Source organism: Stegostoma tigrinum, chromosome 39 (genome assembly GCF_030684315.1).
Source record: "Stegostoma tigrinum isolate sSteTig4 chromosome 39, sSteTig4.hap1, whole genome shotgun sequence".
NCBI classification, from domain to species: domain Eukaryota; kingdom Metazoa; phylum Chordata; class Chondrichthyes; order Orectolobiformes; family Stegostomatidae; genus Stegostoma; species Stegostoma tigrinum.
In genome coordinates, this window is record NC_081392.1 from 1,127,346 (window position 1) to 1,148,887 (window position 21,542).

General features: G+C 41.9%; 1 protein-coding gene across 4 annotated transcripts in view; it reads left to right on the forward strand.

The window, feature by feature from the left end:
- The window catches only part of LOC125447831 (uncharacterized), a 145,231-nt gene that overhangs the window by 46,802 nt on the left and 76,887 nt on the right, over positions 1-21,542 (forward strand). For 3 of the 4 annotated variants that reach the window (XM_048522601.2, XM_048522602.2, XM_048522604.2), the window contains exons 11-16: positions 2,031-2,330; positions 7,258-7,482; positions 11,494-12,296; positions 17,280-17,383; positions 19,783-19,831; positions 20,006-20,167. In XM_048522601.2, coding sequence (XP_048378558.2) covers positions 2,031-2,330; positions 7,258-7,482; positions 11,494-12,296; positions 17,280-17,383; positions 19,783-19,831; positions 20,006-20,167 — 1,643 coding nt within the window. The remainder of the gene's footprint in view (positions 1-2,030; positions 2,331-7,257; positions 7,483-11,493; positions 12,297-17,279; positions 17,384-19,782; positions 19,832-20,005; positions 20,168-21,542) is intronic. The other variant, XM_048522603.2, reaches the window with a different exon arrangement.

Below are 21,542 nucleotides of genomic sequence, written 5' to 3' on the forward strand. Positions count from 1 at the left end.
AGGGAGAGAGGGGGAGGCGGACCGAAGATGGAGAGTAAAGAAGATAGGTGGAGAGAGTGTAGGTAGGGAGGGGATAGGTCAGTCCAGGGAAGACGGACAGGTCAAGGAGGTGGGATGAGGTTAGTAGGTAGCGGGGGGTGCGGCTTGGGGTGGGAGGAAGGGATGGGTGAGAGGAAGAACCGGTTAGGGAGGCAGAGACAGGTTGGACTGGTTTTGGGATGCAGTGGGTGGGGGGGAAGAGCTGGGCTGGTTGTGTGGTGCAGTGGGGGGAGGGGACGAACTGGGCTGGTTGAGGGATGCAGTGGGGGAAGGGGAGATTTTGAAACTGGTGAAGTCCACATTGATACCATATGGCTGCAGGGTTCCCAGGCGGAATATGAGTTGCTGTTCCTGCAACCTTCGGGTGGCATCATTGTGGCAGTGCAGGAGGCCCATGATGGACATGTCATCAAGAGAATGGGAGGGGGAGTGGAAATGGTTTGCGACTGGGAGGTGCAGTTGTTTTTTGCGAACTGAGCGGAGGTGTTCTGCAAAGCGGTCCCCAAGCCTCCGCTTGGTTTCCCCAATGTAGAGGAATCAATGTGGACTTCACCAGTTTCAAAATCTCCCCTTCCCCTACTGCATCCCTCAACCAGCCCAGTTCGTCCCCTCCCCCCACTGCACCACACAACCAGCCCAGCTCTTCCCCCCCCCCCACCCACTGCATCCCAAAACCAGTCCAACCTGTCTCTGCCTCCCTAACCGGTTCTTCCTCTCACCCATCCCTTCCTCCCACCCCAAGCCGCACCCCCCGCTACCTACTAACCTCATCCCACCTCCTTGACCTGTCCGTCTTCCCTGGACTGACCTATCCCCTCCCTACCTCCCCACCTACACTCTCTCCACCTATCTTCTTTACTCTCCATCTTCGGTCCGCCTCCCCCTCTCTCCCTATTTATTCCAGTTCCCTCCCCCCATCCCCCTCTCTGATGAAGGGTCTAGGCCCGAAACGTCAGCTTTTGTGCTCCTGAGATGCTGCTTTGCCTGCTGTGTTCATCCAGCCTCACATTTTATTATCTTGGAATCTCCAGCATCTGCAGTTCCCATTATCTCTCATAGACACAGCCTGAGTGTGTGTGTGAGAGAGACAGAGACTGACTCTGGCGGTGAAGGTAGGAAATATTTATACACTCATAGGTTGGCAGAAATTTTGAGCACCAACGGCCATTTACGCGTGTTCAATCAATTATTTGTTAATCATGATATGGGAGAGAGGCAAGTGTATGCAGTTAGGTTGCACATCAGCCGTGACCTCATTGAATAGTCAACAGGCTTCATGGGCTCAGTGTTCACTTCCTGCTCCAGTATTGTTGTGGCCTATAAGAGTGTCAAGAAACACATTATTACATATGCCTTTGCTGCTTCTGTCTATACATCCAATTGTGCAGCATATATTAGTCAGTAAGTCAGGAGTGTGATTGAATGCTCTCCACTCGTGTAGATGCATGTAGTCCCAACCACATTTGAAGCTTGACATCATCTGGAAAAGAGCAGTCTGCTTGATGATCACCTCATCTGCCGTTTCCCATTCAATCCCTCCACCACCGGAGAATTACAATAGCAGTATGTACCATCAACAAGAGTCCAGCAAAAAGTTACCAAGTTCCTTCAACAGCACTTTCCACACTGTAACTTGTCCCGCTTGGAAAAAGAGGGACAGTGCAGTTAGGGGAGTCCCATTACCTGCATTTCATGTTCCGTCTTGACTTCCAAATATATTGCTGTTCCTTTAATGTTGCAGGGTCGAAATTCGAGTGCTTTCATCCTGAACAGCTCTATGTATGACCGAGGGAGCTTTGCCACCAATTACTCGAAGGCAGTTAAGGATGAACAGTAAATAACATCCTCCTCAGCAATGCAGACATTTCGTGAATTAATTTTAAAAAAAACTTGCATATGTGTCATTAATTTAGTTAATTACAGCAAGAGGTTACCATGTCAATAATACAATTTTTTTATTTACCTCCAAATTGCAATTTTTTTTTCTGCAGCAGAAGGTAAAGCTCAGTCATTGCCAGTGATTACAACACAGAAAAGGGAACAAGGAGTTTCCATTGCAGCTACTGACACTACTGTGAAAAATGTGTCCGAAGCCCCTGCTCCTATTAGATCTGCGGTCACTACATTCCAGAGAATTGGGGCTTTGAGTGCAGCCCTGACCAATACAACTGCAACACCAACTCCAAACTGCTTCATGAATTCTGTTGCATTTGGAAACAAACCTGAGACATCAGCAGCTATTCCCACCCGTTATCTATTGTGTAAAACTAATTCATCTGGATTGTCTTCAGGTAGGTTTGAGACTCAGGGCTTCTGGTCCAAGCCATCTGGCGTACGTGTGCACACATATCAATGTGAGCGCGTGTACGTGTGTCTATGTACATTTCACTTAGCCACACCATTTACAACACATTATTTATTCTGCAACATTAATCCTCTTGAATAACCAAAATGTCAACAAATATGTTGACAACTCTGCTATGGCATGCGACTGCCCTCCAGGACAAGTTTTCTCTCTCTGTCTCTGTCTCTGGTTGATGAAGTGACATTAGTAATTCAATAAATGGTGCCTGTGCTGACATGTTTTGCCCTTCCATACTAAAACTGTCTTCACTTAGAGGATCTGTATCCCTCTGTTCCCTTCCTATTCACCTATTCGTTCAAGTGCTTCTTGAATGCTGCTGTGGTGATGATCTTTTAAGGGACCCTGCTCTCTCCTTAGTTGCTCTTTTGTCCTAAATGTATTGTTGGGTATCTTTGGATTCTCCTTAACCCTGTTTGCAAAGCTATCTCATGTCTCCTTTTTGCCCTCCTGATTTCCCTCTTAGGTGTACTCCTACTGTCCTTATACTCCTCTGGTTCACCAGTGTTCTCTAGGAAATGAAACCGCCGACCTCCTCTGGGTCTAGCCTATGTGACTCCAGATCCACAGCAATGTGGTTGACTCTCAATTGCTCTCTGGGCAACTGGGATGGGTAATAAATGCTGCTTGCCCTCACCCCACGAATATATAAAAGAAAAAGTAAGGTATAACATTTACAAAATATATCAAACTATGTCAGAAGTAACCAAATGGCTAGGAAGTTCAGAGAAAGATTTAATGTTTTAGGTCTGTGGTGCTGCATTAGCAAATGTTTTCCTTGTACAGGGTTGGTTGCCAAGTTTGCTGAAGATGCAAAGAAAGAAGGTAAAAGCAAAACATGTAGGATCAGAAATGGGCGAGATGGCCCATTAGCTTTGCTCTGCCATTCAATGAGATCATGACTGATTTGATAACCCTAAAAAATCCTACCTTTTTCTCTATAGTCCTGATTCTCTTAGAGATTACAAATCTGTCTTTCTCAATCTTGAATATTCTTAATGACCCAACCTCAATAGCCCTCTGCAATAAAGAATTCCACAGATTCCCTACCCTCAAGAATTCCTCCTCATCTGTGTCTTAAGTGTGTGACCTAGTATGCTGAGATTACGCCCTCTGGTACTAGAGTCTAACACACAGGGAAACAACCTCTCCACCATAACATTGGATACAGTCCAAAGAAGGGTCACCAAGTTAATTCCAGTAATGGAGGGATTTTCTTATGGGGAAGAGTAGGTTGGCTTTGTACTCATTACAATTTAAAGAATGAGAGGAGACGTTATTGAAACTTTCAAGATTCTTCGCAGAACTTGACAGTGTAGATGCAGAGGGGTTGTTGAGCTGAATGGATTACTTCTGGTCGTATGCGTTGTGGTCTTGTGATCTTCCTTTTCGATAAGGGGACTAAAAGACTTCACTGTATTCCAGCCATGGTCTGACTAGTGCCTTGCATAGTTTAGCAATATTTCCCATTTCTGTACTCCATTCCTTTTGAAATAAAAGCCAACAATCTATTTGCCTTCCCTGTTACCTGCTGGTTTTGGATGCCACCCTTTTTGTGATTCATTAATCAGAACTCCCAATTCTTGCAGTGCTGCAACTTTCAGCAGTCTTTTCTCCATTTAAATAATGTTCAGTTCTTTATTTCGCCTGTCAAAATGCATAGTCTCAGATTTTCTCTCATGTATTCCATCTACCACATTTTTGCCCACTCATCTAATGTGTCCATAAGTAAGTTGTGAAGGCAGTATGAGGCTACAAAAAAAAATTAGATTAAGATTGACAGTGTTCCAGACCACTGCCATCGCCATTGAATATGTCCTGTCCCACTGACAGGACAGATATGTCAGATGTTGTGGCACAATGGTATACAGTTGGGAGGGTGTTCCCCTGGGAGTCCTCAACATTGGCTCTGGACCCCTTGAAGTATCATGGTATCAGGTCAAACTTGGGCAAAGCTGTGTACTGTGTACCATCCTCCCTCAGCTGGTGAAACAGTACTCTTCCATGTTGAACAATACGTGGAGGATGCACCAACAATGCCAGGAGTGCAGAATGTACTGTGGGTGGGGAATTTTGGTGTCTACCACCACAACAGTGGCAGCAGCACTGTTAATTGACCTGGTCAGTTCTTCAAGGCTATAGCTGATAAACTGGGCCTGCAACAGATGAAGGAATCAACGAGAGAAAAATATACTTGATCTCCTCTTCACCAATCTGCCTCCTGCAGGTACATCTGTCCGTAGTAGTATTAGTAAGAGTGACCACTGCGCAGACTTTGTGGAGCTGAAGCTCACCTTCACATTGATAATACCTTACATCATTTTATACTACACAATTGCCTTGCTAAATGATGCAGACTTCAAACAGGATAGAGGTAGCAACTCGAGGCTGGGCATCTGAGGTGCTCTAGGCCATCAGCAGCAGTAGAATAACACTTCAGTACAATCTGAAACCTGAAATACTCCACTCTACCATGACCATCAAGTTAAGGGATCAACCCTGGTTCAGTAGAGAGTGTATCAGGGTATGCCAGGAACAGCACCAGGCTTACCTGAAAATGAGGGTCAACTTGGTACCAAAAAGAACTACCAAACAGCATAAGCAACAAGTGATAGACAGGGCCAAGCAATTCCACAACCAACAGATCAGATCTAAACTCTGTAGTCCCACTACGCCCAGGCAAGAATGGTTGATTGTGGCCAGTTAAACATCCCACTGAGGGAGGAAGCTCTAAAAGAATCCCATCCAAGAAGGAGGGCCTAGGCCGGAAACATCAGCCTTCCTGCTCCTCTGCTGCTTGGCCTGCTGGGTCCGTTCAGCTCTACACCTTGTTATCAGATTCTTCAACATTGGCAGATCCTACTACCACCATCCACATGGAAGAGCCCAGCATGCCTGTGCGAAAGATGACAAAGCTGAAGCATTTGCAAAGATCTCCAACTAGAAGTGCTAAGTGGATGATCCATCTCCGCCTCCTCTGTTAGTCAACAGGATCATCGATACCAGTCTTTAGCCAATTCAGTTCATTCCACGTGATATCAAGAAATGTTTGGAGGCACTGGATACTCCTAGGCCCTGACAACATTCGGCAATAGTACTGAAGACTTGTGCTCTGGAACTTGCTGCACCACTAGCCAAGCTGTTCTTAATTGCCCAGGTATGTCCTGCACATAAAAGGATAACTCTGACCTGGCCAATTACCATCCCATCAGTCTGTTCATGATTTGTTCATGATTATCAGTTAAATGATGGAAAGCATTATCAATAGCACTTTCGAGCGGCACCTACTTAGCATCAGCCTACTCAATGATATCCAGGTTGAGTTCTGCCAGGGCCACTTGGATCTTGACCTCGTTACAATCTGGTTCAAAATGGGCAATAGCATTAATTTCCAGAGGTGAGATGAGAGTGACAGCCCTTGACCTCAAGGCTGCATTAGTGTGAATATGAGGCGAGTAGGATTCGGGGGAAACTCTGCAATGGTTGGAGTCATACCTGGCACAGCTGTGGTTGTTGGAAATCCATCATTTCAGCCCCAGGACATCTCTGCTGGAATTCCTCGGGATAATACACTAGTCTCAACCATCTTCAGCTGCTTCATCAGAGACCTTTCCTCCACCAGGCCTGAATTGGGCATATTTGCTGAGGACTGCACAGTGCTCAGCACCATTCTCCCCTCGTCACATACTGAAGCAGTCCATGTTTAAATGCAACAAGACAGGTATCCAGAATTGGGCTGATAAGTGGTAAGTAACATTTACGCTATAGAAATGCTAAGTAATGACCATCTCCAATAAGAGACAACATAAGCAACCCCACCTTTCCTTTATTTTTTGAAAAAGAAATCCCACACTATCAACATGACTTGCCATATGAACACACTAGCTACAAAAATAGGTCAGAGGCTAGGAATACTGCAGAGAGTAACTCATCTCCTGACTCCCAAAAGCTTGACCACCATTAAAGATCCAAACACACTGCCACAATAGTGGCAGCAGCACTGTTAATTGACCTGGTCAGTTCTTCAAGGCTATAGCTGATAAACTGGGCCTGCAACAGATGAAAGAATCAACGAAGGAAAAAAATTCTTGACGTCCTCTTCAACAATCTGCCTCCTGCAGATGCATCTCTCCGTAGTAGTATTAGTAAAAGTGACCACTGCGCAACCTCAAATTCCCCTCCAAATCACTTGCCATGCTGACCTGGAAATATATTGCAATTCCTCCACTCACTGTGTCAGAATCCTGGAATTCCATCACTAATGGTATTGCAGGCTACCTGCAGCAGAGTGACTGCAACAGTTCATGAAGGCAGCTCACCACCACCCATGTCAAGGGCAATGAGGGGTCTGCATTAAATGCTGGCCCAGCTAGTGATACACATGTCCCATGAGTGAAATGAATGGGCAAACATCTGGCAAATGGAGTATAATGTAGGAAAATGTGAAACTGTTCATTTCGACAGGAAGATTTTGTTTTTGAAAGGCGTAGGTTTGAATACTTGAGCGTTATAGATCTATGAGATGCAGAGAGATCTGGCTGCCCTAGTGCAAAATGTTAATATTCAGGTACAGCAAATAAGTAGAAAAGCTAATGGAATTTTATAATTTATTGCAAGTGGATTTGAATACACAAGTACAATATTAGTCAACTTCATTAGGGAAAGATGTAAATGCATTGTAAGCAGTTCAAAGATGAACCAAACTAATAACTTTTTTTGAGAAAAGTTTGGATAAGTTAGGCTTGTACCCAAGTTCAGGAGAGTAAGAGGTGACTTGACTGAAGCAATAAACTATGTGGATTAGTATGATTCATCAGCTTGTCATTAAATTTTTAAATGGCCTATCTTTTTGTCAGGTTCAGCTGCCTCTCTGGATCAAGATGGCCGTCGACAATGCATTGCTGTCCCAAACACTTTGAAACTACAGCCAGGAGACAATCTGATGCTTCAGCCTATCAAAGCTGCTGACGGCCGGCAGTTGTACAGACACTCCAGTGGGAAAATCTTCCAGCTAGTTTACACAAAGACTCCAGAACAGACTCCAGTGCAACAGCTGAACATTCCCCAGTCACCAGTTCCAGGTATGGTATTAAGGAATGAGCACTGTTGATAATTGTTAGAGTTGGAAGCAGCCAGCCAAATCAAATCAGTTTTTCCATCTCAGTTTTAGCAACACAGTAAGATTAATACCGTCAAAGACCCTTTAAAATTCACCTCAGTGGTTCATAGCCAAATTTTTTTGAAGATCCAATCTCAAACAGTATAGTAACTTCAGTAAACAAAATGAAACAACAATGTAACCTAATTGTCTGTGATTTTAAACTCAACCTTTTTTTCAGTATCATCACACAAAAACAAACACTGCAAAGAGATAAAGAAAATAACAAAGCTGCCAGACTACTTAAGAGGTTAGGCAAGGAGCTTTCAAATCTTCATGCCCTAGCATTAACAGCCAAACTCCTTTCAGAAACCCAGTCCAAAAGCCAGTTAGAACTCTGGCCCTTTTGTCAGTTTGACCATCTTTTCTAGACTTACTGAATACAAGGTACTGACCTTGTTATTGGCCAAACAGCTTTTATCTGGTTAAACATTAGCCAGAGCACATATAGGAGCAAGGAAGTCTTCACAACTGTTAGGCTACAGATGCAGTGCTGTTTGCAGCCCTGGTAGCCACACAATCAGAAGGGCAAGTTTACACTAGAGAGTGTGCAGAGCAGATTTATCGGGATGTTACCTGGGATGAAAAGTCTCCATTATGAGGAGAGACTGGATAGGCTAGATATGTTTTCCTTGGAGCAGAGAAGGCTGAAAGGGTATCTGAGGTGTACAAAAGTGAAATGCTTGGACAGACTAGATCATGAGAATTTCTTTCTCCATGGCACACATGTCTTAAGATTAGAGGGCATACATCTAAGGTGAGGAGTAATGAGGAGATCTGAAAAATAAATCCATCCATAGAGTAGTAGATATCTGGAATCTCAATATTTTAAGAAGCATTTGTATGAGTACTTGAAATGCTAGGGTATAGTAGGCTATAGGATTAGAGTAGCCTGGTGTCGTTTGATCAGTATAGATATGGTGGGCCATATGGCCTGTTTCTGCTCTGTATCACCCTATGACTTTATACTGCTGTCCCCTGACCAAAGAGTCTTTGGAATCCTTTTGATCAAGAACTAACCTGCAATTAAATTGTATGCCTGGCCTCTTAAACAATCAACAACTAGTTTATTCTGCTCTTTTTTTCTTGGTTTTTAAACACAAGCTGCTGCTCACAGTCCAAATGTCATTCTCAGCTCTCAGTTCCCAATTCAGTTGTAAACCCAAATTTGTACAAAAAAAGGGGGGGAAATGAGTGAAAAATCAAGGAGGGTTCTAACATGCCTCCGCCCTCAACATAAAACACCAATTTAAAAAAAGTTTCATACAAGGTTAGCAACACTTTAAACAACAAACAATGCAAAACTCAGTCATTCTTTCTCTAGGCAAATTTGCAGATGACAGAAAAATAGGTGGAAAAGCAAGAGGGAATACGTACAGTTTAAGAGAGATTGATAAGTTATGTAAGTGGACAAAATCTTGGCAAATGCAGCATAATATGGGAAAATATGAAGTTGATCACTTTGAAAGGGAGAACAGAATTATCAAATGGAGAAATGCTGTAACACAAGGGAGGTAGTAGGTGAATGTGCATGAAATTAGAGAGAAGAAGATTGAGATGTCACATATAAGCTATTCAGAGCGTTAGATAGGGTGTGTAGGGAGAGCCTTTTTCCTAGGATGGTGATGGTGAGCATGAGGGGGCATAGCTTTAAATTGAGGGGTGAAAGATATAGGACAGATGTCAGAGGTTTCTTTACTCAGAGTAGTAAGGGAATGGAACACTTTGCCTGCAACGGTAGTAGATTCGCCAACTTTAGGTACATTTTAAGCCGTCATTGAACAAGCATATGGATGTACATGGAACAGTGTAGGTTAGATGGGCTTCAGATTGGTATGGCAGATCGGCACAACATCGAGGGCCGAAGGGCCTGTATTGTGCTGTGATGTTCTATGTTCTATGTTCAAATTGAGAAAGCTAGCACACTGGTGTACTAGGTAATCAGGAAGACCAGTGGAATGTTGGCCCTCTGATACTGCAACAGCTTTGACATGAGTAAAGAAGTCTGAAGGTAACTGCACGATGTGCTAGTGAGATCACATCTGGAGTACTGTGAGCAGTTTTGGACCCCTTATCAAAGGATAAATGTCATTTCGTTGTAGGCAAATTAGAAAAGGTTCATTTAGGATGATCCCTGGTATGAAGAGATTGTCTTGAGAGCAAAAGCTGAATAGATTGAGACCCTACTCACTGGAATTTAGAAGAATAAGAGGTGATCTCATTGAAACCTAGGATTCTTAATGGGCTTAAAATTGTTTCAGAGATAGTAGAAACTGCAGATGCTGGAGAATCTGAGATAACAAGATGTAGAGCTGGATGAACACAGCAGGCCGAGCAGGAAAAGCTTGACGTTTTGGGCCTAGACCCCCCTCCAGAAAATGAGGGGCTTGATAGGGTAAAAGGTGAGAGGATGTTTCACTTTGTGGGAGAGTTGAGGATCAGCGAGCATAGCTTCAGAATACAGCGGTGCCAATTTAAGACTGATATGCGGAGGAATTTCTTCTGAGGGCTGCGAATCTTTTGAACTCCTTGCCACTGAACGCCGTGGCTCTGAATCCTTGTGTATATTTTAAGGCTGAGATATGTAGATGGATGCTGTTAAATGGCAGAGTAAGCTCTTCCTGTTCCTATTTCTTATAGGCCACCCAATTCTTAATCACCACTCAACTCTTTTGGTCATGTTCTTAAAGTCACAACAGCTTAAATTCGGGATAAAGCATCAATTAAATTTTCTTTCCTGGAAATGTACACGTGGAAATATTCCTGGAACGGTTTTTATGTCAAATGATTGCAGATCTGATCTCCATTTGAACAACTTCAGAGTTTTTCCACTCTGTAATCTTAACTTTTGGGGAACAATTCAATCAGGAGAAACCACAATTTCAAAGTTCCCGTGTTGAACATAGACTTTAAAGTGTTGAAGAGCTGCCGTCACTTCCAGTGCTTCATTGTTTATAATTTGTTATCTTCTCTGTTGCTTTGAAAATTAAGCCATGGGCTCCTCCATTCCGGTTTTGCATTCCTGTAAGGGAACTACTCCAATCCCCAAATAGCCTCTACTGCAAATTTAAACAATTTGTTAAAGTCAGGTGCTGTTAATAACAACAGGTGAAAATTTATCTTAGTTTTTCTAATTCACCTAGCTTGCACGTCTTTGACCACGATGGGCAATTTAGTATGGCCAGTCCACCTGACCTGCACATATTTGGACTCTATCGCAAATAAGAAAATTGAAACCTTTGCCTCAGTCCTTTGGAAAGTGATGACAATTGGTGTTGATCATGGTTTTGCGAGTTTGGTGATACCTCTCCAAAGTACCTTGGGTCTGCAGATGGTGCGCAGACAACTTTAATTGTTTTAATTCCCAATCGTCTGATGATATCTTGAAAAATTTTTAAGTTTGACCCTTGATCAGGATTTGCTTCTATTCATAGACCATGATAAATATAAAACTGAGGTTTTTTTTGTTACCACTTTAGCTTTGATTGTTCTTAGGGGAATGACCTCTGGAAACCAAGTAGTCGTGTCCGTAACATGAAGCATATATTCATTTCTGGCTTTCATGTTCGGTAATGGACCTATATGATGGAATGGTTCCTCAAAAACTCATAGGATTCGGGTGCTGGTTTAATCACATGTTAAGGTTTACCTTCAACTTGACAAGCATGACGCATCCAATGATCATAAACAGCATTCTCACTCACTGTGATTTCAGCTGTTTCAAAGGGCTTGCTAGTGGAATGCAGATTGCATACATGCATTCTCACAGCAGCAGTGTAGCTTAGAGGGAACATTGGCCATGAAATATGTTATTATAAATGCAAGTCCTTTGTAAATCACAATGGAGGAATGTGGGGAGCCTGAACACTGGATTCCCTTTTAATCAATATACCAAATGATTTTGAAGAATAATGCCAAAATGTTTCAATTACAGGAACAACCTCAGTGGTCAAAATCCTCACATCTACAACGACTACTTTGGGAGGTGATGCTAACACTCCTCTTTGTAACACAGCTGCTACAGATTCGGAACTGTGTACCAAAACCAGTTTATCAGGAGTAAGTATCGGAAGTTTGCACAATTCCACACCGCTGTGTGATGTAACCACAACAAAGCAGCAACTTCAGAGTAGCTCTGCAACTTGGACATTGGTAGATCAGCTTTCTCCATCCCAGTCATTACGTATGTTTTCAGAGACCACTACGCGCCCTGAACAGCACGACAATATCATTCCTTTGGCCGATTGCCAAACAAAAGCAAATCTTGTTAATTTAAGCAATGACATGTTTGACTTTGAAATGAATCCAGTGAAATCCTTTGAGCCAGGGGAAATCGATCAAACAGCTGTTACTGTTAACTCTTTTCCTATCAAAAGTGAGACAATTATGGTCATTGGAGCCTGTGAAACAAAATGGGTGCCTGAGGATAGTAGATTTACAGAAGGTTGCAAAAGCACAGGTAGCATGGAAAAATTAAAATCTCAGCTTAATGCAAACAAGCCAGGTGAAACCCATATTAAAGTTGAGCGAGATTTACCAGAAATAAATGGTGATGAGCCCATGGATCCTGATGGCCCTGAAATCTGCACTGTAACCGTAAAAGAGGAGCCTTTGAATGATGAGGAAGACAATAGCTTTGCTGCATGGAGAGAAGAGTCCTTTAGGAGCTCCAAGTTCTGGAACCGTTCATTCAATTTAAATACAGAAGCTGTGACTGAAGCTGAGTTAGGTGTGCAGGTACGTTACAAATAATTAATAGTTCTGAAGAAAATATACTCTTTTTGGCTTACTGACTATCCCATTAATAGGGAGGAGAAAATCCAGAAACTAGCTAAATTGGGGCTTACAGTTTTATTGTTGTAGCACTCGTGACAGAACAATGCACTATTATATTAATCAGTCTTAAATGATGTATCACCTTCATACTTTTGTTTTATTCATTCACGGGATGCAGGCACCACTGTCTAGGCCAGCATTTCTTGCCTGTTCTAATTGCCCAGAGGGCAGTTAAGAGTCAACCACATTGCTGTAGGTCTGGGGTCAAAGATAGGTCAGACTAGGTAATAATAGTCATTTCCTTTCATAAAGGGCATCATTGAACCGCATTGGGTTTTTTCTGACAAAAATTGACAATGGTGAGACTCTTAATTCCAGATTGAGTTATTTCTTTTTAAAATTGAATTCAGATTTTGCCATCTGCCACGATGGGATTCAAACCCAGATCACCAGAACATTAATGATTTAACACTGATTAATATTCTAGCAATAATACCAGGCCACTCCCCTTTTATTGCAGTTATTTTGGTGCACTGAGAAGAGACAAAAAAATTGAAATTTATTTTTGTTTGTTTTCTAGTGGGTTAAATCTGGCAATAGTGATTCTATCACAAATTGTTCTTTCATCTCCCATCTGATCATTTCAGTCATGTCTGGATTAGCGTTTTCCACTGAATCTCCTCATCCAATCCTTATTCGCTGTTTTAAATCAACCATAATCCCTCAGTGGAGTGACTTTGAGTTTACGTTTGGAATTGTGGCATGCAGCTTTGGTGTCCATATTTATGGAAGGGCATACATGGATTGAAGGTAGTGCAGCAAAGAACAGGTGGTGTCCATTTGTCCCTTCAAGCCTGATGGAATACAATTGTGGCTAACCACTTGTGTGCTGACATTCACTTTTGTAAATTTGCTTTATCTTAATAACTACCCAGAGTCCTGCTTTGACCTACTTGTGCTATATTGAAAAACCTGCTATGAGCACTTTCTGTCCTTGCACCACCTGATTCTCCTCCATACCTTGTTGGTACAGTGGTGCATGCTGTCCACCTGGTTAATACAGCCACTCGTTTTTGTCCTGGGAATATAGATCTTTTTGTGGAAGCTGTTTGATCAGGCATTATAACTGCTGCAAGGGTTCACTATTAGCTGGACTACAGCTTTGGTCATTTTAACCACCTGACAGTGTGTAAATTATTCGTAATTTTATTTATGTTGGTGGTTCCTCAATGGACCACAGCAGCTGGATCCTGTGCAGTGTCTCCTATAATGAGAAAATGTTTTTTAACACAAGTGCTGAGCTAACAACACAACTTTCCCAACTTTTTTCTTTTTGCTTGCATGAGATATGGACATTACTGACAAACCAAAGTTTGGAGTCTGTTCTTATTGCCCTTGGGCTGAGTGGCTTGCTTGACCATTTTCAGAGGGCTGTGAGCGTCAACTATGTTGTTTGTCTGGTGTAATGTGCAGGCCAGACTGATATTGGATGACACATTTCCCTTTGTGAAGGGCATTAATGAACCAGATTTTTCCCAACAATCAAGGGGTTGCACAGTCACCATTAGTATAGATTTAATTCCAGATTTTATTGAATTCAGATTTCACCATCTGCCACAGTGGGTTTCAAGCTCACTTCCTCAGAACATCAGTCTTGTGTGCTTGGTTATTAGTCAGTAATATTACATTATTAATTAAGAAATTAATGGAGGAACTTAGCAGGTCTAGCAGTGTCTGTGGAGAGAGAAACAAAGTTCATGATTCAAGTCCAAAAACTGAACTTTGATTCTTGTTCTAAAGTTGTCTTTGATTCCGGTTCTGAGGAAGTCATATTTGGACTCGACATTATCTCTTTCTATCTCCACATTTGCTGAGTTTCTCCAGCACTTAGCTTTTATTTCACATCTCCAGCATCTGCACTGCTTTGCTTTTATTTGAGCTCTTCCAATTTCAGTTGTTGTGCTGTCACCTACCACAGCCTATGTTTTTTAATTCTCCCTGTTTGAATGCACTCCATAACATGCTAGCAGAGTCATCTTTTCAGGGAGACAAGAAACCTATTCTGAGAACATATTGGGCATTAAGCTCGAAGAATTACCAGCAGTCATTTATACAATAAAGAAATCCCCACTTGTGTCTCAAATGGGCAGCATGGTGGCTCGGTGGTTAGCATTGCTTTCTCACAGCACCAGGGACCCAGGATTGCTCCCAGCCTTGGGTAACTGTCTGTGGAGTTGGCACATTCTCCCCATGTCTGCCGTGGGTTTCTTCTGGGTACTCCTTTTCCCACAATCCAAAGATATGCAGGTTGGGTAACTTGACCATGCTGAATTGTGCATAGTGTTCAGGGATGTGCAAGTTGAGTGTATTAGCTATGGGAAATACAAGATTACAGGGATAGGAGAAGGGAATGGATCTGGGTGGGATGCTCTTCGGAGAGTTGGTGTGGATTTTGATATTCCAGATGTCCTGCTTTCAGACTGCAGGGCTTCTGTCACTTTATGAAATGCTTCTGTGACTTAACAGTAGGGAGTTTAAATTTTTTTTCAAATATTGTGACTAGTGGGGAATTTGTTAAATGTGTTCAAGAAAATTGTGATAAAGAAAATGTGAATGTTCAACAAAACCTGACCTCCTGTTGGTAAATAAGGCAGGCTAAGTGACTGAAGTGTAAGTAGGTGTACACTTTTTGGGACTAGTGAATCATAACTATTTTAAAATTAATAGAATTATGGAAAAGAATAAGCATAAAAGTTAGTTACTTAGAATAAGGCAAATTTTAATGGTGTGAGACAAGAACTTATCAAAAGATGTTTAGAGTAGACTGTTTACTTGTGAACAGACAACTGGCAAGTGGAAGGCTTTCAAAAGAGTGATAACAAGAATTGAGAGGCATTATGTTCCTGATAGAGTGAAAGGTAATGCCGGTAGGATTAGTGAATCCCTTGAAGAGTATAAAGAAGGATATTGGGAAGACAAAGAGGGGATATGAGGTAGCTTTGGCAGATAAGGTGGATTATTCCACGGCACAACGTGGTGGGCCGAAGGGCCTGTACTGTGCTGTACTTTTCTATGTTCTATGTTCTATAATCTGAAGAGATTCTCAGTGCCTTAAGAGGAAGTAGAGAAAGAGTATAGCCCTAAAGACCAATGAGGTTGTTTTTATGTTGAACCTCAGGAGATGGAAATATTAAATGAATATTTTGCCTCCGTTTTTATTGTGTAAAAAGAAACAGACTAGCAAACTTGGCAGAAATAAATATTGATATTTTAAAAACCGTTTCAGGAGAGGAAGTGCTGGATGTCTTCGAAAAAATTAAGGTGGATAAATCTCTAGGACCTGATCAAGTGTATCTCAGGATATTTTGTGAATTAAGGGAGGAAGTTGCAGGCTCTCTAGCAGAAGTATTTGTACCATCTATAACCACAGGTGAGATGCCAAAGGACTGGAAGTTGGCTAATATTGTGCCTTAATTTAAGAAAGTCTAAGGAAAGGTCCAGGAACTATAGACCTGTGAGTCTGACAGCAGTAGTGGGTAAATTGTTGGAAGTGACTCTGAAAGATGGGATTTGCATGCATTTGGAGAGGCAAGAAATGATTAGGGATAGTCAGCATGTTTTTTTTTTGCAAGGGAAATCATTTCTGTCCAACTTGATTGAGATTTTTGAGGAAATAACCAAGAAGATTGACAGCAGAGCAGTAGACCTTGTTTACTTGGACTTTAGTAAATCCTTTAATGTTCCAAAGGTAGACTGTAGATCATATGAGATTCAGTGTGAGCTTGCTAATTGGATATAGATTTGGCTTGACGGTTGGAGACAGAATGGTGGCGGAGAATTGGTTCTTGGACTGGAAGACAGTGACCAGCTGTGTTCCACCAGGTTCAGTACTGGGTCCACTTCTTTTTGTCATTTATAGAAATGTTTTGGATGAGGATATAGAAGGCATGGTTAGTAAGTTTAAAGATGACATGAAAATTGATAGTATAATGGACAGTGAGGAGAACTTCAGTTGAGTCAATGGGCTGAGGAGCGGCAGATGGAGTTTAATTTGGACAATGCAAGGTATTGCATTTTGGTAAGACAGACAAGTGCAGGACTTATACAATAAATGGTACAGCCCTGGGTAGTGTTGTAAACTGGAGAGGCCTCGCGGTTTCAGGTGTGTAATTCATTGAAGTTGCTTCACAGGTGGACGGCCTGGTTGAGGAGGAGTTTAACATGCTTGCCTTCATTGCTCAGATCTTTGATTATAAGAGTAGGGACATTATGTTGTGGTTGTATAGGACATTGCCGCTTCTGGTTGCCCCACTATAGAAAGAATATTATTAAATTGGAAAGGGTTCAGAAAAGGTTTCCCAGGATGTTGCCAGAATGGAGGATTTGAGGGTTAGAAAAATAGGCTAGATTGGCTGGGACTTCATTCGCTGGAGCTAAGGAGGTTGAAGGATGACCTTATCAAATCATGAGGGGCATAAATAAGATGAATAGCAAAGGTCTTTTCCCTAAGATGAGGGAGTTCAACGCTCGGTATATTTTTAAGGTGAGAGGAGAAAGATTTTGAAACTGCGTGAGGGGTAACTTCTGTAGACAGTGATTAATGTGTGGAATAAACTGCCAGGCAGTGGCTGTAGGAACAGTTGGAACATTTAAAAGACATTTATCTAAATATATGAATGGGAAGGGTTTGGAGGGATATGGGTCAAACACAGGCAGATCGGACTAGTTTTTAGTTTGGGATTATGGTCGGCATGGACTAGTTGGACGAAGGATCTGTTTTCCTACAATATGACCCAATGACTCTGACTGCTGCACATTACTGCCACGCATTATTACTAATGACGTATTCCATGGGACCATTTTTCAGATGGTATTTTACCTAATATGTTTCAATTATTCTGCCACTAGTTGTTACTGTGAGAACTTTTTCTTTCCCTCGTGCAGACTCTTTCAAGCAATAGAAATAGAGATGGGGTTGGAAACCTGGTGTCGAATTCAAGATTCGCAAGAAATTCATCGATTGCCAATAACCCTGCAGTACCACACAGGTAATGATTAATACACTATTTAATGATTAATACAATATTTATAAACCTATTCTGAATGCCCACAGTCTGTAAATATTGAATAAAGGATGTGAACATGAAGCAACATACAATGGATATACATTATAATGTGCTTCTTGCCCAAAAAGGGATCACATTATAGCTGGATTGTGTTAATTGAGAAAACTCCTGTGTTCTTATATCTTTGACATTTGTGAAGATTTAAATGAAGATTTACCTCTTAAAATATGTCTGACCCCAGCTGTACAGGTAATTTGGCAGAATGTTAGACCGCATTAGTTTGGACTTGCATGCTAAACTGGAAAAAGAAGTTTGCGAGATAGTAGGAACTGCCGATGCTGGAGAATCTGAGATAACACGGTGTGAAGCTGGATGAACACAGCAGGCCGAGCAGGAAAGTTTGACGACCCGAAATGTCAAACTTTCCTGCTCCTCTGCTGCTTGGCCTGCTGTGTTCATCCAGCTCCACACCATGTTATCTAGGAATTTTGAGATATAGTTGTAAAGAATAAATTTGAGAGGGCAAAGTATTTCTTTGTACAGAGCATATTCAGGCATGGAAAGAATCTCAAGTCAGAATTGGCATCTGAGAATGGAGTAACTAAATGGAATAAAAAGTCTTTTCGTCTAAAGTGATCTTTTCATAAAGTTCAGATTCTGTTAATTTATCCACACAGACTAAGATGATTTATAAACCTATCCCATTCATGTAAGAGTTATTTATCTGAGAAAGTTCCATTATTGTTACTAATTTACTAATTTTGTGGTGTGTAAATGTTGATGTTTAGGTCATTATTTATTGCCCATCCCTAAGTTCTTTCAAAAATGCGGCAGTTGCCACCTTAAATCACTGAAGGGAGCTCCAGGATTTTGTTGCAGGGTGCGAATGGCAATGTAGTTCCAGGTCAAGCTCATGTGGCTTAGTGGGGAGCTTGCAGGTGGTGATTCACATGTATCTACAGCCCTTCTCTTTCAAGTTGTAGAGTTCATAGAGTTGAAAGTTGCTACTGAAGGACCCTTGCTGAGTTGCTGTAGTAGTGAATCTTGCTGCCAATATGGCAAAGGGAGTGAATGTATAAGGTGGTTAATGGAGTGTAGTTTGGGCTGCATTGACCTAAATGCTAAAAATCTTCTTGTCTGTATTGGTGTAGCTCCAAAATTAAACAAATAGAGATCATAGAATCCTTCCATTGTGGAAATAAACCCACACTGACCCCTACCTTTTTCCTGTAACCCTAATTTCCCACGGCTAGCACACCTAACCTACACATCCCTGAACACCATGGGCAATTCACTTTGGACTTCTTTGGACTGTGGGAGGAAACTGGAGCATCCAATAGAGATCCACGCAGACATGGTGAGAATGTGCAAGCTCCATACAGGACAGTCACCCAAGGGTGGAAATGAACCTGGGCCCTGGTGCTGTGAGGTAGCAGTGCTGACCACTGAACCTCCGTGCCATCCTGTGCCATCCATCGCTATCCGGATTTGTGTCTTGTAGATGATGGGTAAGCTTTGGAGAGCCAGGGAATGTGTTATTTAATGGAGATGGTCGCAGTGGAGACCAAATGCCTCATGATTTTTCAGCCCAAACCTGAATGTTGTCCAGGACTTGCTGTTTCAGTATCTGAGGAATAATGAACGGTGCTGAACACTATGCAATTATCAGAGAATATTCCCACAGCTGAGTCTTTGGTGAAGGGAAGGTCATTTGTGCAGCAGCTGAAGATGGTTGAGCCTAGGACACCACTGTGAGGAACTTCTGCAATTGTCCTCACTGCCCTGAGTCTGAGATGTTTGGCATCCCACCATCATAGCTGCTTCCTTTTTGTGCATGATATGATACCAACCAGTGGAGTATTTCCCCACTGATTTCTCTAATCTAGCTTCACCCTTACAGCTGAAAGTTGCTGTTGTCCAGGTGGAGTACACAAGGTTATAATCTAAGTACACAGTTTCAAGAACTTGCATTTATTGCAGTAGTTTACCTCTTTTAAAAACAATGCAGTGGGTAAACCCATTAAGTATCAATTGGTCTAGAGGCAGCTTTTCTCCCTGGCTCCCCTCCCTTCCCCTGTTGCCCACAATCTGTAAGCACACATGGAATGTTTGTAGTCCTTCATTGCCCTTGAAAGATCTACATTCAAAATATGATAGAGCCCCTATCCATAGTTATTCGACCTGGGTGCTACTTTTTGGATCCTGCATATTCAGCTTTTAGCAAGAACTTTGAAAATGCAACCTTGTGAAATCTGCGGGAATTATATTCAGTGTTTCCGTGGCATTTCGTATCATCATGCACCCATTTGTTAATCCCTGTCTTCTGATTCATTTATACAAAGAGACTGCAGATGACTGTTCAAACCATTCCTGTTTTCCAGGGGATTTTTCCAGAATTCACAATCATTCAGCCATTCAACTAAAAAAAGGGTGAGTCCAAATAAATGTACTTCTGTTGCCTGGTCATTTGTACATCATTAACTTCAAACCTAGTTTTTAATGCATCAGACAGTATTGACTATGCTGTTAACATTACCCAAAGCTATATAGCTCAGTTAGGCTGCATTCCAGCCACTTTCTTAATGGGGTTTTGTCAATCTTTAGGTATATGAACCCTCTGTGCTATGTGAAGCTAGAAAGAAGGCAATATTACACAACTTGAGAGAACGAGAGTCACGCAGGATGATGGAAAATCGTTTTAAAGTATTGAAGAATAAACTTTTTGATGACCGACAAATTGCTTCAAAGGGTGCCATCCTTGATGAGGTTTGTGAATAATTCATTTGATTATAGTGCAAGAAGCATCAGGATTTACACCTCCAGTTTTTCAATAAAATATTTGCACTTCATTTTCCAGTACCTGTTGGACCTTCATAATGATAGAACACATATTGCAATAATTAGGTATTTTTTTTCTCACTTCTAGTTTGTTGGGTACTACCATGAGCCTTCTAAGTAAATTTATCGGACCAGTCTCATTTGGTTACTGAAAAATCCAATGTTTCACTTCCTGGTTAATTTTGTCAGATATTGATTATGTAATATCATGAATAATATGCTCTAATTATGTAAATTCTGAACTGGAATTTGTTTACAAAAAATGTAGTTATTTGGCAGTGAAACAACATAATCTCAATCAAACATATAAAATTGTGTCAGGCTAGACAGACTATTCATAGGTTTATTTTCCTCTTTTTTTTTTCCCTGTTGGGTCTCCAGATTAATAGGTCACGGTCTCTGGATACAGACGAAGTTCTGAGGAAGGGCCACTGGACCCTTGATTAGATTAGATTCCCTGCAGTGTGGAAACAGGCCCTGCAGCCCAACAAGTCCACACCACCCCTTGGAGCATCCCACACACCCCTGAACATGGTGGGTAATTTAGCATGGCCAATCCACCTAGCCTGCACATCTTTGGATTGTGGGAGGTAACCAGAGCACCTGGAGGAAACCCACGCAGACGCGGGGGGAGAATGTGCAAACTCCGCACAGTCGCCCGAGACTGGGATCGAACCCGGGGCCCTGGCGCTGTGAGGCTACAGTGCTAACCACTGAGCCACCATGCTGCCCTGAAACGTAAACTCTGTTTTCTCCTCCACAGATGCTGCCAGACCTGCTGAGCTTTTCCAGCAACTTTGTTTTTGTTGCAGGATACAGGGTAGATTATGTAGGATTGTGGTGAGGAGAAATTTCTAACTCCAGAAGATGGTGAATCTGTGGAATTATCTACCATATAAGGTAGTAGAGCACTCAAGTCACTGAATGTCCTGTGTCCCCTGATATTGTTGAAATGTTGTTATTACATGTGCAAAAATATGGCAACTCCAATATTGCCCAAATAACCATAATCGATATCAGCAGTCAGGACAGATCGAGGTCATTGTAGTACTGACAGGGTACTGTGAGCACCAGTTTTAAGTATAGGCTGTGAGTACTTTTTTGCCATTGTCTGTAGAAACAACCATGCATGTAAGAAACAAATGGATATCTAGACACTAAAGGCATCAGGGTAAATGCTTCCCACAACAGAGGGGTAGGTATTTTTCATTGCTTTGATTCAAATTAATACTATGGCTGAGAACTTGAGTGAGAAATGAGACACGTGTACGGCATGTGCTTGTCCATAGAATTGAATTAAAAA